The following is a 16,282-nucleotide window of genomic DNA, read 5'->3' on the forward strand; positions in this document are numbered from 1 at the left end:
ATAATTTCACAATAAAATTCAATAAAAGTTAATGAAAGATAAATGCGTCAATTTGGGATTTTTTTTTTTATGATCCAAAATTAGTTCTGGTAAATTTGACATATTAATTCGAGAGTTTTTGATAATTCAAAAATTAATTTAGGATAATTATATTACAAGTGTACATGTCTCGGTCTCTTTCAGTGGCATTGACCATAGAAAGAAAGTCGGTAGTCCTCGTGGGGTGACCCGAACCGGGAGAAAGAATACCGGTTCAGTTCGGTTCAATTTATTACGACGGTTTGAGCTTTGAACCGTCGTTAGGTTGCGTCAGCCGCTGTCGACGCCTCAGCCTGCGACGCGCGAGCCCCGTCTCGTCGCCGCCACTCTCCGATCCGGGAAAACCTCCGCCGGCATCGCCGCCGCCTTCGAGTATCCGCTCGATGCAGAGAATCGCCATCGCCGTGAATCCGCGTCTCTCTCTTCCCTCCGCCTTCGCCAGGTAATCATCATCTTCCGACACGCGAGCAACCTTCGCTTTTCAGACGAATTCGGTCACTAGTCTCGCGTTTCGCGCCCGCAGAGTCCGCTCCCGCAAGATGAGCGCCAAACCTTCGCCGGTCTCTCCCAAGTTCGTGCCGGTCGATGGCGCCGATATTCACTCCAGGAGCAAACCTGACGGTGCGTATGCGTAGCTCGTGACTTTTTGGCCCTTTTGCTGCTGCTGCTGCTGCTTTGGTGTGAGAGGAGCGTGTAATTGGCGTCTTGTTGCGATTTGTGTTTCGAGCTGTGTTGGAGGCTGATTGAGTATTATGATGAATCGGCGATTTCCCAGTGAGGAGTGTTCTAAGTTGGAGTTTAGCGAGAGATTTTGTGCTCTGAGCTGGAATTTGAAGCTAGTTTGAGTAAAAGCATGAAAGATGGCGTGCTTGCTTGCTTATTATACTCCGTCGACAGGCATTTTTTTTTTTTTTAAGCTTATTGCGGTTTAGTTTTTGCTGAAATTTGTTGACTTTTGAAAGGAATTGACGATGAAAAATGATGGATGCTTATGTTTGTCACATCTCAATATTGGAAGTTGGAAATTTGCTCTCATCTCAGTTTCTGCCTTTTTCAGGTTTGAGGTTCCGCCTTGTATCGTATAATGTATTGGCTCAGGTATGCTAAGCCTTATTGCCATGAATGATGGTAACAACTGACTCCTTGTGTAGTCTCTGTTAATCTTCCAATTCTTCTTTAAGTTATAGCTGCATTCACTCTCACTTGGGTTATTTTTGCAATTCTATAGAATGGGCTGCATATAGAGGAAGCTCTTAATATGTATTCTCATGGTTTAGTATTCTGATGCATTCCTTGTTTAATCACTACGCTGAAAACTGTCTTTTATTAGTTCTTTAATGTAGGAGCAATTTGATTTCTTCTCATACTCCACCTTTGCCGTTCAATTTTTGGCCTTAGGTGTATGTGAAAAGTTCTTATTTTCCACACTCTCCATCGCCTTGTCTCAGGTAATCTTTCTAAACGTGATTCTCTCTTTGTGGAAGTGTCGTTTTTCAGTCATTGTGAAGGGATGGCTAGGTATTAGTGTTCTGGTTTTATACCCCTGGAAGATTTGTTGTTAATCAGCATTAGGTTACAGCAGTTAATGAAACTATTGCTCCTTGATGCAGAAGCTTGTAAGTGTTGAGAATGTTTCTTTCTTCGCTAATATGACTCCACCTCGTACGATTCACAATCTGGAAGTAGTCACATCATTTACTCTGAACTTTTGTGTTAAGCACAGTAGAAAGTTTGATACTTTGGATCACATTGCCTGGTTTAAATGTGTTGTAAAGGCTGCTGTAGTTTTCTGTCTCCCTGAAGTCTCCTCATGTGAATTTCAGTCATCTCCTCCCTTCCCATTCTCGCCGCCTACCCTAAAATGAGTGAGGAGATCATGAAGTACTTGAAAAAAGGATATAGCTAAGTCTCTTAGTTGCATATAGACATTATTAGCTCAAGTCATGTTCAGCTGAATGCCTTTGCAGGTGGAAAGCTCGTTCTAAGGCAATTTTAACCGTTCTTAAAAACCTTGGCGCTGACTTTCTTTGCCTACAGGTCTCGAAATTACTTTTCCTTCTAGTTGGTTATGCTATTTTCATGTTCTGCTGATTTAGTCTTTTTACATTCGTTGTGCTCTCTTACGTGATTCTTACCTGATATTCTGTGGCATAGTTGACAATCCAATCTTCACCAGGAAGTGGATGAATACGATGGATTTTACAAAGGCAATATGGAAATTCTTGGTTACTCCAGTCTATATATTCAGAGAAGTGGACAGAAACGTGATGGTTCTGGCATTTTTTATAAGCAAGACAGGTAGTTTGGCTCTCATTTGTTTGTCCTAGTATATGGTCATAGAATGGTGCATGCACGACAAATTTTTATTGCATATTTTAACAGTACGATTAATCGAAAAATCTGAGTTTTTGTTGAATTAAATGGATGTTAAAATGATGCTCGATCAAATTCTCAGATGTTACTTGCATGGCTTGGCTAAGTGCATTCATGTTGTTTGACTTGGTCTTTGCTCTCAATGTTTCTTTTCTGGTGCCACACCTTTAAAAAGTTCTGGTGGGAATGGAAAAGGGATCTTTGTTGTAATATTTATTTTTGCAAGAGAATGTATTCGTTAATAACATTATCCATTGGCATAACATGTAGCTGGTTTCTTACACAGTAGGGCAGCATTTTACTGAAAGTTATAGAAACCTTGCTTTATCTGAATCTTCAGTCCTGTAACCTATTTATGCTTCATTTTCTTCTTAACTATATATGTTGTCTGTGTTGGGAGTTGATTTTTTAGGGGCTGCATCATAGTTTACATTGAAGTGATTTTCTTCCTATTCAATTGTAAAATGAAAGTCCTTGAAGTGATATTCCTGTTAAATGATTACTGTGAAATTGAGGAGATGTTAAAGAGTTGACCCGATCTCTTGAATAATTCATCGAGGTATTTTGGTTTTGTTTCGCTCATCTTCTTTGTTGCTCAAACTTGTCTTATCCTCGTAATTTTATTGTATAAAGAACTAATAAAATTGTTTATTTACAAAAAGAAGGAAAAAGAAAAAGGCATCATGAAAGGGTATGACTCTGTGCAACTTTCCTGTGTAGGCCGTCACAAATATGTTTTTTTATTGCCATCTTTTCACTAATTGGATGGGGAGGTTATCTCAAGTGTTGAGTGATGATGGGGAATTGTCCTTTAGTCTAGATCTGAATCTGACTTCTCTTAGTTGCTATTTCATGAAGGGCTGAGTTAGTTTTGGAGGAGAAGATAGACTACAATGATCTTGTGAACTCAATTCAAGATAATGAGGATGGAAGTGCTTATAAGGATTCTTTTGAGCAATCTAAAGGAAACGGAAATATTCATACAAATCCTGGTAAACTATTTTGCCCCTTTTATTACGTTAGGTTGTTCATCTTCTTACATTTTCATCATTGGCTAATTTTCTGGTAGCTAACTCCACTAGTCATTGGTTGGTAATGGACACATATTAGAACAATCAGGCTGTTGCTAGGGTTATGAGAAGAAGCATTATTTACCATTGCCTAGTATGCTTTAATATTTTCCTTAACAGAGCGTATCAAAGTGAGCTTAAGGCTTATGGTACTTTTGAAGTCAATTGTGCAATGCTGATTCTAATGTATGGCCTAATAAGCCAGATGCATTCAACTAGGGATAGCTGATTGAGACGTGATCGCTTGGATATACAGGAGTTAAAATCCAGAAGAGGAGATCAGCCGTTCATGGATTATGAAGCTGTTTTGATTTCTTTTAATTTGTATGCCTTCTTTTAGTCCTAATTGGGACCTGTTTTATATTGAAAAGTTGCGATTTGTACCCATAAAGAATTAGTTTGTATTCAATACTAATATAAGGCTGTAAAACACGTTGTGGAATCTTTAATCCTATCCTCTTAAAAATGTGAGGTTCATTTTTGTGTTGGCCTTACAGACCAGAAGAGCTGGTTACGAGTAGTTTACAAAGTGCCTGAGAATGTATTTTGGCTGCTTTGGTCTTTTTGCTTCACAGGCAAAGCAGTCATTAAATTGTGAAATAACATGACGGACAATAAATTAAGGCGGCAGCATTGTGGTGGACATAACATGACTTTCTCATGATGATTTTCTAAGGGGCGGTGACTTGATTTTCACTTTGGCCCTAGAAATCAGAAACTCATTTAAAAGCCATTAGTTAGGATTTCATCAGGGTTTGGGCAGCCATTTTTAAACATTTTTCTGCAGTAGGAAATACATTGTCCTTTAAAGAAAGAGGAGAAGGATAACTTATCCTTATGCAATGGCATTTGGTGTGATCTTTAGGTACATTGGGCTGCTGTTTTTGAGAATTTTTCTTTGCATAAGAGTTCACTGGTTCCACTTGCTTTTTCTGGATGCATCTAACATTTTATTCCATCAGCAGAAAAAGGTGTTGTTGTTTGTACAGAACTTCCTTTGATTCAATGGCCTTAGGACTACCATATTCATCATAGTTTTGTCTCTTCAAGCTAAGATCAGGGGCAATGGTGCATGCGTGCCATTTTGTATGTAGATGTTTTCCATTTCTTTGGTCTATGTAGCAATTTCCTATAACCTGAGCAATCTTTGTAGCCTGCTTTGAGAAGAAATTCTCACGAGAATCTTCTATTTATAAACTCACATCAAGTTTTTTCATTTCAGCTTCCACAAATGCTCCTGAGAACCGTGGAGATCCCAATGATCCTCGTGTAAGATTGAAACGCAATTGTGTTGGAATTTTAGCTGCATTTAGACTCAAGGATCCGTCTTGCCATGTTATTGTTGTGGCCAATACCCACATTTATTGGTAAATTATTATTCTGCTATCATCTATGGTATCCGCTTTTAATGACTAATTCAATTTGTAGAGAATACTGAGATTTGTGAGTTCAGGGATCATGAATGGGCTGATGTTAAGCTTGCTCAAGCCAATTATCTTTTATTGCGGCTAGCCCAATTCAGGGATCTGGTTTCAGAAAAGTTTGACTGCATTCCGTCTGTTATTGTGGCTGGTGACTTCAATTCAACTCCAGGAGACAAGGTTCATTTCTATTTTCTGGGTTGATTGTATCATTATCTTTCTCTTGTGGCTTTTGGAGATAAATGTTCTTTGTGATGCATATCTTGTGTTTATTTATTTGGTGGATGGATATCCCTAGTTAAAGTCGATAACCTGTGAAGGTTGAGTGCATTTACTGTCCTTACCAATATTTTTAGTGGCTTCCACTATTCAACAGTCCTAACCAAACCAAGCTAATATTCGTCATTTTCTTTTCCCTAGCGTTCTAGACGTACTTTTCTGTTTCTGACCATTCTACTAAACTCATTTTTAACTACTTCCAGCTCCAATAAGCCTTTTTAGGCTTACAATTCTTGGTACAAGAAGCCAAGCTACTCAGACTAGTCTACTAGTTTGTGTGCTCACCATTGCTTTTTTTCTGATTCAGTGTGCATTGAGATTAACTTAAAATACTTTTTCGATGGGCTTTGTTCTTTCAGGTTTATCAGTGCCTTGTGTCGGGTGACCTTTCGTCGACAATACCAGAAATAGAATGTTCAGAGGAGCGTCCTATTCCTCTGCGAAGTGTTTATGCTTCTACTAGAGGAGAGCCATCATTCACCAATTGCACTCCTGACTTTACCGGTACCCTGGATTATATATTCTTTTGCCCTTCCTCAGACATCAAGCCCGTCGGTTTCCTGGAGCTTCCTGGATCAGACTCGGAGGAGGTGGTCGATGGGCTGCCAAACTACTACCATCCGAGTGATCATTTGCCAATTGGTGCTGAATTTGAACTTGTTTGCGACAAAGTCTGTTGATCTGGCTTGCATTGCTTTGATCAACCTTTTGGATCACCCATGCCCGGTTGAGGGAAACTTTGGGCTCCAGGTAATTGAAAAGAAGCATAAACAAGAGGTTGGCGAATAAAAATTTAAATGAAAAGATGAACTATCTTTTGTACACTCTCCTTGGTTTTCAATTACCAAAATTCATGAATGACAGAGCTGGAACCAAATTTATGTGGAGAGAACCATGTTACGGAGGCTCTATTCCATCAAGAGATTAATCTATTTTCCTGGATACCTCTCTTAAGCGGGACTTTTTCTCATCATAGCTTCATTGACAATCATAGAACTTAGCATGCCCTGTGGTGACCCCCTTCGAAATCGAGAATGTGTGAAAAATGTTTTGGACCTTGTTTTTGGAAAGTGCTTCCTCCTACGATAGTGTGTATACTGGCTATAGACCCGAAGATTACATTGGGATTTGTTCATGGGCAGGGTAATTTTGTGTATCTATCGACATGCTTTATGGCAATGTCTCGTAAGTGGCACGGAATTGATAATGAGTACCTAAAACACAAATAGCCTTATCCTTGATTATATCTTTTATGTTTCTCCTATGGTCAGCAAGCCGAGGAAATCCTGGTTGGAGGGATTGCAAAAGATTATCCAATTCTGTAATAGCCGTGGCTTGGTGGAAGTAGATTTGTTAAATCATGCCTTAATTTATCATCTCGAATTTTAATGGACTTCGGCAATGATCTCACAAATTTCTTTCGATTTCTCCTGTGTTTCTCTTATACTTTCCACTCAAATGCGCATCGAAAGAGGTTTCTTTTGCATTACGAGGACACAAGATCAAAGCGATTTTTCCACTTGGACTTAAAATGCATAATCTTTGATTATCTTTGTATGTCTTGGCACATTGGAACTTTACAGCTTAAAGCAACGCTCGACCATACCTAACTTCCGTGTGGATATGGTCATGACATTCCTAACAGTGTCACAAGTGTTACATGCAAATCAATCAATGGATTCACATGTGATTCTTTGTAACAAAAGTTGCTTGGGGTATTTTCTCCTTTCTACCGTGATACCATTGATACGGATCGAAAGAGTCTACACTCTCATGTGCTTATCGAGCTTCTAAGTTTTGCCATGGCCTAAAAACTCTGTGAAACGTCGAACTTCTTTAGCGGCTAAAGGAAAGTAGCAACCTTCATAGGATAATGTAACCTGAAAAGAGCAAACTGTCGTGATTCGTTTGAAGTTGCTTTCGCACCCTCGACTATATTAATCAGGGGCAAATCTGATGCAATTAGAAGAGGGAAACATTCGGGAGTTCTAGTCACGTGCCATCACGTTGGAGCACCATCGCTGTCGGTTCGTTAGGTTAGGAGATGGTGAGGTGGGTCTCGAATTTTGGGAATTAGGCTTTCGGGTGCGAACATCTCTTTCATACCAGCCGGGTCAGTGATGAGAGATTACTCAACTCATAATGATGGAGACCAAACTAAGGTGGGGGCTGCTCTTGTTAGCCGAAAAAGTCTCCTCTCATTACCAAATCATAATGACTTTTAGATGTTCTTAACGCTTTTGAGAAAGAAAAAGAAAAGGGATTGCTCATGCCGCCGGACCATACTATGCTACTGCTATGCGCTTTTGGATTTGGACAAGGTTTAGGTATTATTATTGTCTGGGCTCCCGCATTGATGCTGTAGCCGAGCTCTGGTTGGTGGTTCGTGTAACACATTAATAACATTTATCATCCGCACACCACAAAACCCTAACCTTTCTCTCTCTCAACCTTCTTGTGCCAAGATTCTTCCATCTCCCCCGTAGAGCTGCCCTTCACCGTATCGTCATAGCCACCTTTGCTACCGTTGCCGCCTCCGGATCAGTGCCGCCTCTACCATGGACGGGTCAAGATTCGATTTATTTTTGCATTAAAGCTATATTTACAAATTTAATAAAATTAACTTTACTTTAAAAACTTCTTCGTTTTTCTCACCACATTGCCCCCAAGAGTCTCAGGAAATGACGATAGATGACAAGAGGGTTGACCCATCAATTTTTCTATCCCTAAATGCTTGGTAACATTGAAAGTTTTGTACAATATATGATAATATTCTATAAATCGTAATATGAAATCTCTATGTTTTACCCTCTTAGAGTTTGGAATTGCAAATTTTCCTTTTCTTACCCTCTAAGCTAGTAGTACCTATCCATGTTCACGGCTGTCGGCAAAATTTGCGCATTGCCACTGAGATCTGGCGATTACCATAGGGATCTTGGCGGTGAATGCCAAGATCTGGGGGAGGCCCCTCCTCTGGAGTTCATCATGTCAATAGCAACGAGACAAAACTCGTCCTCAAAGGTAAAATAATGTACTTTTTGTCTGTCTATGATCGATCAGTACTCCAATGGCACGATCTAGGAAGAGATTATAATGCGTGAAGTTCCTTATCTTATGTATTATTACGTAGAAATTCATCTTATCTTCAATATAAGTTCAGTAGACCGTTCAAACTCATCTAACTCATCTATTACATCACCAAGGCAACATCCCATCGGCTGCATTTTTGGCGAGCCCACTACTCACGTGCGTCCAAGCTTCATGCAATTATGCCTTTGCTTAAATCCACATCGCAGTCGCATTCCAATTAATCGATGGTGGTCTCGATTCGATCACGCTTTTCATTTATGAGCATTTAAATTGGTGGGCGCTTTGATTCCACCCAACTCTTATCACCGCAGATTACGGTGTGTGGCCAACAATTTTCGAAATCGCGACCTTGAATATATGCTTGTGATAAGAGGTAGCGTTCATCATCTAATCCACCGCCGTGGAGGTTTACTAACGGTCCGTCATGTGCACTTTTTTTGGTATAATTGGTCTAGATGGATCGCTTTTAACCGTCACAAGTAGGGAAGTTTTTCTCCTGTAAAAATGTAGTTTTGCTTTGCTGAAAAATGTGTTGGGAGGGGAGCAACTGAACCGGACTTCTGTACAAATTGGAGAGGGAAGAACTTGAAAGATCGAGTCGCGATCACGCATGGTCAAAGGCCATTTTTAAGTGCCATGAGAATGCCGAGAACATAATCTTCATGGAAGATTTCCTGAGTCCTTTCACAATGTCTTTTGTCCCATGATTTTCATTTTTATGTGTGGTGTAACAAATGGCTGTAATCAGTTATGGAATCGAGGTCAGCAACAAACCAGTTGGAATCGATCCTAACTTGTTGCCTATAAGTTTGGATTTGACTCAACATATCTGAATTGAGGCGGATCGAGCTTTATAGCTAAATGCCATATCTATGCCTTTAAAGTGCCAAAACAACACTCCAAATCATCCAATGTATTGTCAAACCTCCCATTTCTCGAACTAATAGGCCAAACTCAATGGACCATTTTAGAATCATCGTCACTTTATCCATTCAACTGCCGTGTAAGGAATGTATTCAATCCACGAGAACCTGTTCTCTATTTGGAACCTTGCTTTTTTTAGGACCAAAAATGATCATGAAATGATAAGGCTCAAGAGCGACGTGAGAAAACGGGATAAGCTTCATGTCATATCCCTTCAATGCTGAGTCGTGAATGGCTGCTTCGAGATTTTGAGCTTAAAGCAGGCTCATGGTGATGGCTTTTTTGGCACCTTCCCCTTTGAAGATCAAGCTGATGACCATGTAAAAGTGTGGCTCAGAAGCCATACTAGATAAGCTTTATCTTTATATATCGGATAATACTCGAGATAAGCCTCAAGTCGTATTCCTCCGATGATGAGTCTTGACTCGAGTTAAAGTAGAATTATCGATTGCAACATTAATAGTAAGATTTATTAGTTTTTTTTTCCTTATACTTATGAGCTAATCTCGCTGATTCTTCAAGCTTGTTTTCAACATATCACTTATTATAATAACATATCGAAAATCTTTTGAAAAGTGCATTTTGCAAGAGCCATCTCAATCTAGTTTGAATTTAGTGAAAAAGAAAATGCCAAAGAACTTTTACTTGCTTTTTGGCAATTTCAACTTTTAATTTGTTCAAAGTACATCAAATGCTCTATTGAAGCTAAAGCATAATTAATGGAAAAAATACCAAAAAGTTTATATACCTATTACATATGTACTAATTCAGATTTAAATTTTTTTGTTGTATTAATTTAATCATAAACATTTTCATATTTGATCAATTGGGTCATTTGATCAATTTAGATAAAAAATTATGGATATGGACGCCAATCGTCCTATGCAGTGTAACTTGCATCGGCATCAACTTTTGTTAAATAATTTTTTTTCTTTGTTCTCTTTTTTCTGTTAATAGCCGGTTGCTAGCCACTGGTCGCAAGCCATGGCCAATGGGGGCTAACCTCACTTGGGTGAAGGCAGGTAGTGGTGGGGGCCCCTCGCTAGATTTGGTAATTTGATTGGTTGAAAGCCTTAGTGCAATTTGACTTTTCCCAGTCCACAACTATGACTATACTGCTACTTTTCCTATTCTTTCCTCATCATATTTTCGAGATTCCAGAAAAGTTTCGACGGTCATGATCACGACGACGTCCGATCATTGGCCCAGGTGCAGGTTCAGAATCTCCGTTCAGACACACCTCGAGTCGATTTCCGTGCCGAGCAGGGGCCAAAAGCAGCTCGTGAGCCGACGAGATCCGGTCCTTCCCACGACACGGGTCGGGTCGACCCGATATACCCGTGACACGAAAAACAAGTGTCGGTTCCAAATCCCAAAACAGGAATAAAGAAAAGAAAAAGAAAACGTGAGATCGCGAGGTAAATGAAGAAAACAACATTTGTTTTTCGCGGCACATACGAAAAAGGCACTTTTCCCGCAGCCTCCCTCCAATTCGAGAATCTTTCTTTCGCTCCCACTTCGTTCGCTTTTCGGCTCGGGCTCCCCGTCCCCATCACCACCCACCCACCGATCACCAATCGCCGTTATAAAAGGTCCGACCTTTACGTGCTCCTATTCCTCAGAGCGCAGTTAGGCGAACTGGGTCGAGCGTAGAGCTCGCCATTTCCGTTCAGATATTCTCAAGCTCGGTCCTTTTGTTGGGTACATACTTCATACAGTTCGTCCCGGTTTAAGAGGTACGTTTCATTGCTCTTCTTGATTTTTCCAATGCATCCCGTGCGCTGCGGGCCAGAGGGACGCCGACAAGCAGATCGCTGTCGTTAATTCTCTGCGGAAACATTTATTGGGGACTGAGTTTGTGGTTTTTCTTGGTTCATATGCATTGATGGGCTTCATAGGAAGCGAGAAAGCTGTCTTTTTAGTAGCGTTTTGGGATTCGTTCATCGCGGTTTGATTGGGGAATGTTGCGTTTCTTGAGGGTCTCGGTGAGTGTGGTTAATGAGAGTTTAGTGGCTAGTAATGTAATGCTACCAGTGGTACTCGCAATGTGATTTAACTTTTGGTCACCTGGTGCGGTTCTTCTCGACGATGTGCAGAATGGCCGAAGCGAGATCGAGGCTGTGGCTGTGTTCTTTGCTATTCCTTGTGGCATTGCTCCAAGCGCGAGGAGTTCCTGTAAGAATTACTTACGTCCGAAACAACGCCGTAGCCAGAGGAGCTGGTAAGGGATTGATTGTTTGGGGGCAAAAAATGAATGCCTCATTGCATATTCGAGGCCTTCACGTTTCTTTTTATGTGCTTGTATTGGGATTCTTGCGATGTAGTTTGTTTGGACGGGAGTCCGCCAGCTTATCATCTCGATAGGGGGTTCGGTACCGGCATCAACAATTGGTTGGTCCACATCGAGGTTTGTCCCCATTGTGCTTGAAATCGAAAATGCTCGATAGATATGAAGTGATGATGAAAATGTTTTAAGTTTGTCCCGTCACCTGTTTTTCATGTTCGCGCTAGGCCTGGTTTTCCTCAATGGGCATGTGGAAACGAAACTACCGGAGTTTTTTAAAGATCAGAAATTGCGATCCAGTCTCTCTTTCCTTTTAATCGAATAGGTTAAAATTTAGTGATCAGGGCAACCTGATGTCTAGCAGAACCCACTTAATTTTTGCCTTAGTGACTAGGTCTTTTCCTTTCGTCGTGATATTCCGTCTTCTTTTGCTTACCCTTTTTTTTCCGTTCATTAAAGGGTGGCGGATGGTGTAACAATGTCACGACCTGCCTCGCTCGCAAGAATACCCGGCTAGGTTCATCCAAGCAGATGGCCAAGGAAATACCTTTCTCTGGGATACTCAGCAACAAACGAAGATACAATCCTGGTACCCCATCGTAGTTCCTCTTGGAAAGTTTGAGTCTTGAAGCAGTCTGCATGAAATGCATTACCTCCGAGAATAACTGAAATCTGTTCCAATCCAGACTTTTACAATTGGAACAGAATCAAAGTCCGATACTGTGACGGGGCATCATTTACCGGAGATATCGAAGCTGTAAACCCAGTGAGTTTCAATATTTATGCATCTTTTCGAGTAAATAGGAAGCAGAACCAAACTTTCAGATCTCTTGTTCTTCAACTTTGATAGAACTTTTCCTTTGGGAGATCTCAATATGTGCCAACATTTGGTTAGGCAACAAACCTGCACTTCAGAGGAGCAAGGGTTTGGCAAGCTGTGATGGAGGATCTGCTATCTATAGGGATGGCAAAAGCGGAAAATGTATGCTGGCAATGATCTTGCAACTCATAATTTTTGTTGTCTTTTCTCATCATCATCATTTGTGAGGGTACCGAAAACTCTTTGACAGGCTATTCTTTCTGGCTGTTCAGCTGGTGGATTGACTACCATAATACACTGTGACGGCTTCCGAGCTCTCCTACCGATGGGAGCTAAAGTGAAGTGCCTCTCAGATGCTGGTTTTTTCATAAATGCGTAAGCTCATGCATATGTGTCCGATTGACTGGGCCTAACCAGATTATTTTTCAGGGCAGTTTATTACTATCACTGGATGATTTTCCAGGGTGGTTTATGACTGTCGCAAGAAATCTAAAAGGGGCTTCAATTTTGTCAGGAAGGATGTTTCCGGGGCGCTTCACATTGAATCCTACTACAATCAAGTTGTTGCAACACATGTACTCTCTCCACCATAACCCCGTTTTCTTGTTAATTTCTTGGTTAGTGCTTCCGTTTCTCACATACAATGGTTTGAGCAGGGATCGGCCAAGCATTTGCCACGATCCTGCACTTCGATATATAGCCCAGGATTGGTAAGCATCAGTTCACCTAATTTTTACCTCAATAAACGACGTCAATGCTGACATAAAATAATTAACACTCCCGAACAAACATTGCAGTGCTTTTTCCCTCAGTACATGGCTCGACAGATGCGGACACCGCTATTCATTCTCAATGCAGCCTATGATTCTTGGCAGGTCAGTTAAGTTCTGATTTTGAAGGAAATTTATGGTGTTACCAAGAAAAATCTGCATGTGAAGCTTTCTTCTTCTTCCTCAAATTATTTTTGTGCAACTTCAAATGAAGTGTGGTGTTATATTATAAAGAAATGGCAAGTTGGTGCAGATAATAGATCCGTGCAGATATCATCCTTAGACCAACACCAGAGACAAAAATAAGGAATTTCAAGTGTTAGCTTTTTATGACATCCGGAATTCATTGCATATATATTTGGCTTAATCCAGATTAAGAATATTTTGGCACCCGGAGTGGCTGATCCGCAGGGGACCTGGCATGGCTGCGAGCTTGATATCAACAACTGCTCTCCTAATCAACTCAAAGTCATGCAAGGTAACTTGAGATCTGCTCTCTCTAATCGACTCAAAAGTCCTGCAACAGTACTTGTAAGCTTGTTATTAACAACTGCTCTCCATCAAACTCAAAGTCGATGCTGCATTTTCCCAGATTTTAGGTTGGAGTTCATGTATTCATTGGGCAGACTGGGTAGCTCCTCATCAAGAGGATTGTTCATAGACTCATGTTATGCGCACTGCCAATCTGAGACGCAAGAGACATGGTTGTGGGGCGACTCTCCTGTACTGGCGAAGACGGTAAGAAACCCTGCCGGGCACCCACTTTAGCCTGGGAACACTTCTAGGTTCTGGCGAAAGCCCTGAAACACTCTAATTGAAAAAAAGCAGAGCCCTCAGGACAATCCCGCATGCTTGTTCTTGTACCTTCGAAGACGTGAGACATTTACTTCATTTTTTTTTTGTGGATCATCTAACTATGAGTACTAGCCAAAAATAATAATAATAATATGACTATGAGCAGTGCACATCAGTTCACCATGGTTCCATAGAAAAAGTCTTTTAAGTGCCGAACATTTGAAATGAGGGCAAAGCTCGAGTTCCGCAAATAGAAGGCATTCCCTTATAATCCTTCTTAACTAGCTTTAAGCTTGAAGCTATTTTTCTAGCTTGATCAGTATATTTAACTATGCATCTGTATATACAAGGATAATCATCAGCATGCATAATGTATTGTTCATTTTATGTCTTGTGCAGTCCATAGCAAGGGCAGTTGGAGACTGGTTTTTTGACAGGAAACCCTTCCAGAAGATAGATTGCGCATATCCTTGCAATCCCACCTGCCACAACCGGGTCTTTGATCCCCGAGAACACCCAAATCTATAGTCTCATCAGCTAATTAAACACGCATCGGTTATTCTTTTAAAGATTCATAGTCATTGATATTAGTTTTAATGAGGGGGTGGTGGGTGGTGTGGGTTGTAGAATCTGTTAAGTCATAAAATAACAAGGGTAGCCCACGACACCCAAAATTGGTGCTGGGCCGATTCCCAATTATTAATTTTTATGTAAGCAATTGTTTCAACATGCAACTACAGGTACTCGGACCATATTGAATATGAATTGGAAAAGGATGAATAAACATACGTTACATTCTTATATTTTTTGTTTCTGCATTTACGTCTACCGTATATATATATATGGAGAAGAGTGTACGGAATAAATGCGATGTTTTTGCACAGAGATTAATTTTTAATGAAGTGTTAGCATTATTCATAAAGATGAAATTAGGTGCAGGAAAGTTGATGTTAATAAATGAGTGTTGCAACCTCCCTTTCGGGCACCATCTTATGCGCGGGAGCACGTGGAGGCTCATGGCTCACTAAGTGTTAGGTTTAGCCCGGGTTCTCTCAAACCACCAATTCATGACTTATGGTTCAAATATTTAACTTACAAGTCAATATGATTTAGGAGTTACTACTAATTAATCGAAGTGGGTCGATTAGAAATCTAAGTGAAATATTGAGAGAAATACTTCACTCTTGCGTAATTAGAAAAATTAGGATCGGGGACTTGATTATATTAGTTAAATACTAATACCCTTTCATTACCTAATCTTGTTTAAACATCAAGTAAAGCATTGGTGCAACATTTTATACAAATTACGAGTTTTATGATTCAATTCCTAAAAGAAATCCATGCATCCTATGAGCATAATTGGAATAAGCTAATATATGCTTCCAAGAATTTAAACATGATTTTTTTTTTTAATTTTATTTTATGGATTTTCACACATTTTAAGGATTTTCACCCACCCAACGATGGACGAGATGTTTTGCACCTCGGCCCTCAATCAATAGGGAAGAGGTTCGAAACTTCTTGCCCCATTATGCGACTCACCTGCGGCCCGTGGGAGGTGGGTCCCTGTGGAGTTGCCTCGAATTTATGCCACCGACTCACCAGGCGCACGGTGGTTCTCGGTCACAAAAAAAAACACTCAAAGACTATATTTTGCTCTTATTTTATTTTATTTTTGGAATAAAAATATTTTTGGGATTTTTCTGATTTTTTCGATTTTTTTTTTAATTCGGGAATTTTTTTATAAATATTATATTATGAGAAAGTTGGTTAAGTGCAGGTAGCTCAGTCGGATGACCCAAGTCTAGACCGGCTTGGGTGAGATGACCCGGGTTAGTGGAACCTTAGCTGGGCTAGGCTTGATGTGTAGGCTTAATTTGGTCTTCCCTTCCAAAAAAAAATAGGCCCAACAGAGAAATTAAAAAAAAAAAAAAAAGCAGCTAGTAGCCCACAATTTAAACTAAACCCAATCCAGCCCATTACAACAAAACCTTAGCCCGATTAGTGATCTGTGTTCGACTCGGTTCTGCAACCACTGACTTGACTCGGGCTATTGCTCATGGGGGGGTGGGTGGTGTGGGTTGTAGAATCTGTTAAGTCATAAAATAACAAGGGTAGCCCACGACACCCAAAATTGGTGCTGGGCCGATTCCCAATTATTAATTTTTATGTAAGCAATTGTTTCAACATGCAACTACAGGTACTCGGACCATATTGAATATGAATTGGAAAAGGATGAATAAACATACGTTACATTCTTATATTTTTTGTTTTAGCATTTACGTCTACCGTATATATATATATATATATATGGAGAAGAGTGTACGGAATAAATGTGATGTTTTTGCACAGAGATTAATTTTTAATGAAGTCGTTAGCATTATTCATAAAGATGAAATTAGGTGCAGGAAAGTTGA

The 16,282-nt window shown here is 40.2% G+C and overlaps 2 protein-coding genes across 3 annotated transcripts; both read left to right on the top strand.

Moving 5' to 3' along the window:
* The first annotated feature begins 290 nt into the window (after positions 1–290).
* LOC104442335 (carbon catabolite repressor protein 4 homolog 4) lies at positions 291–6,358 on the top strand. Its single transcript, XM_010055727.3, has 10 exons — positions 291–481; positions 563–660; positions 1,097–1,137; positions 1,438–1,487; positions 2,007–2,076; positions 2,216–2,337; positions 3,271–3,404; positions 4,705–4,849; positions 4,936–5,083; positions 5,542–6,358. The coding sequence occupies exons 1-10, from the start codon at positions 423–425 to the stop codon at positions 5,860–5,862; spliced, it is 1,188 nt and encodes a 395-aa protein (XP_010054029.2). The 5' UTR covers positions 291–422; the 3' UTR covers positions 5,863–6,358.
* Positions 6,359–10,683: 4,325 nt separating this feature from the next.
* On the top strand, positions 10,684–14,668 carry LOC104442333 (pectin acetylesterase 8). 2 transcript variants are annotated; one of them, XM_039304552.1, is made up of 14 exons: positions 10,684–10,932; positions 11,095–11,181; positions 11,293–11,417; positions 11,521–11,603; positions 11,940–12,069; positions 12,167–12,246; positions 12,376–12,462; positions 12,551–12,675; positions 12,815–12,875; positions 12,957–13,010; positions 13,098–13,175; positions 13,443–13,548; positions 13,663–13,808; positions 14,265–14,668. In XM_039304552.1, the coding sequence occupies exons 3-14, from the start codon at positions 11,294–11,296 to the stop codon at positions 14,391–14,393; spliced, it is 1,203 nt and encodes a 400-aa protein (XP_039160486.1). In that variant the 5' UTR covers positions 10,684–10,932; positions 11,095–11,181; position 11,293; the 3' UTR covers positions 14,394–14,668. The 2 variants fall into 2 exon arrangements, with proteins under 2 accessions (XP_039160486.1, XP_010054028.2); XM_010055726.3 differs by lacking the exon at positions 11,095–11,181 and having other exon boundaries at positions 10,687–10,932.
* Positions 14,669–16,282: the final 1,614 nt, after the last annotated feature.

Source organism: Eucalyptus grandis, chromosome 2 (genome assembly GCF_016545825.1).
Source record: "Eucalyptus grandis isolate ANBG69807.140 chromosome 2, ASM1654582v1, whole genome shotgun sequence".
Taxonomy (NCBI): domain Eukaryota; kingdom Viridiplantae; phylum Streptophyta; class Magnoliopsida; order Myrtales; family Myrtaceae; genus Eucalyptus; species Eucalyptus grandis.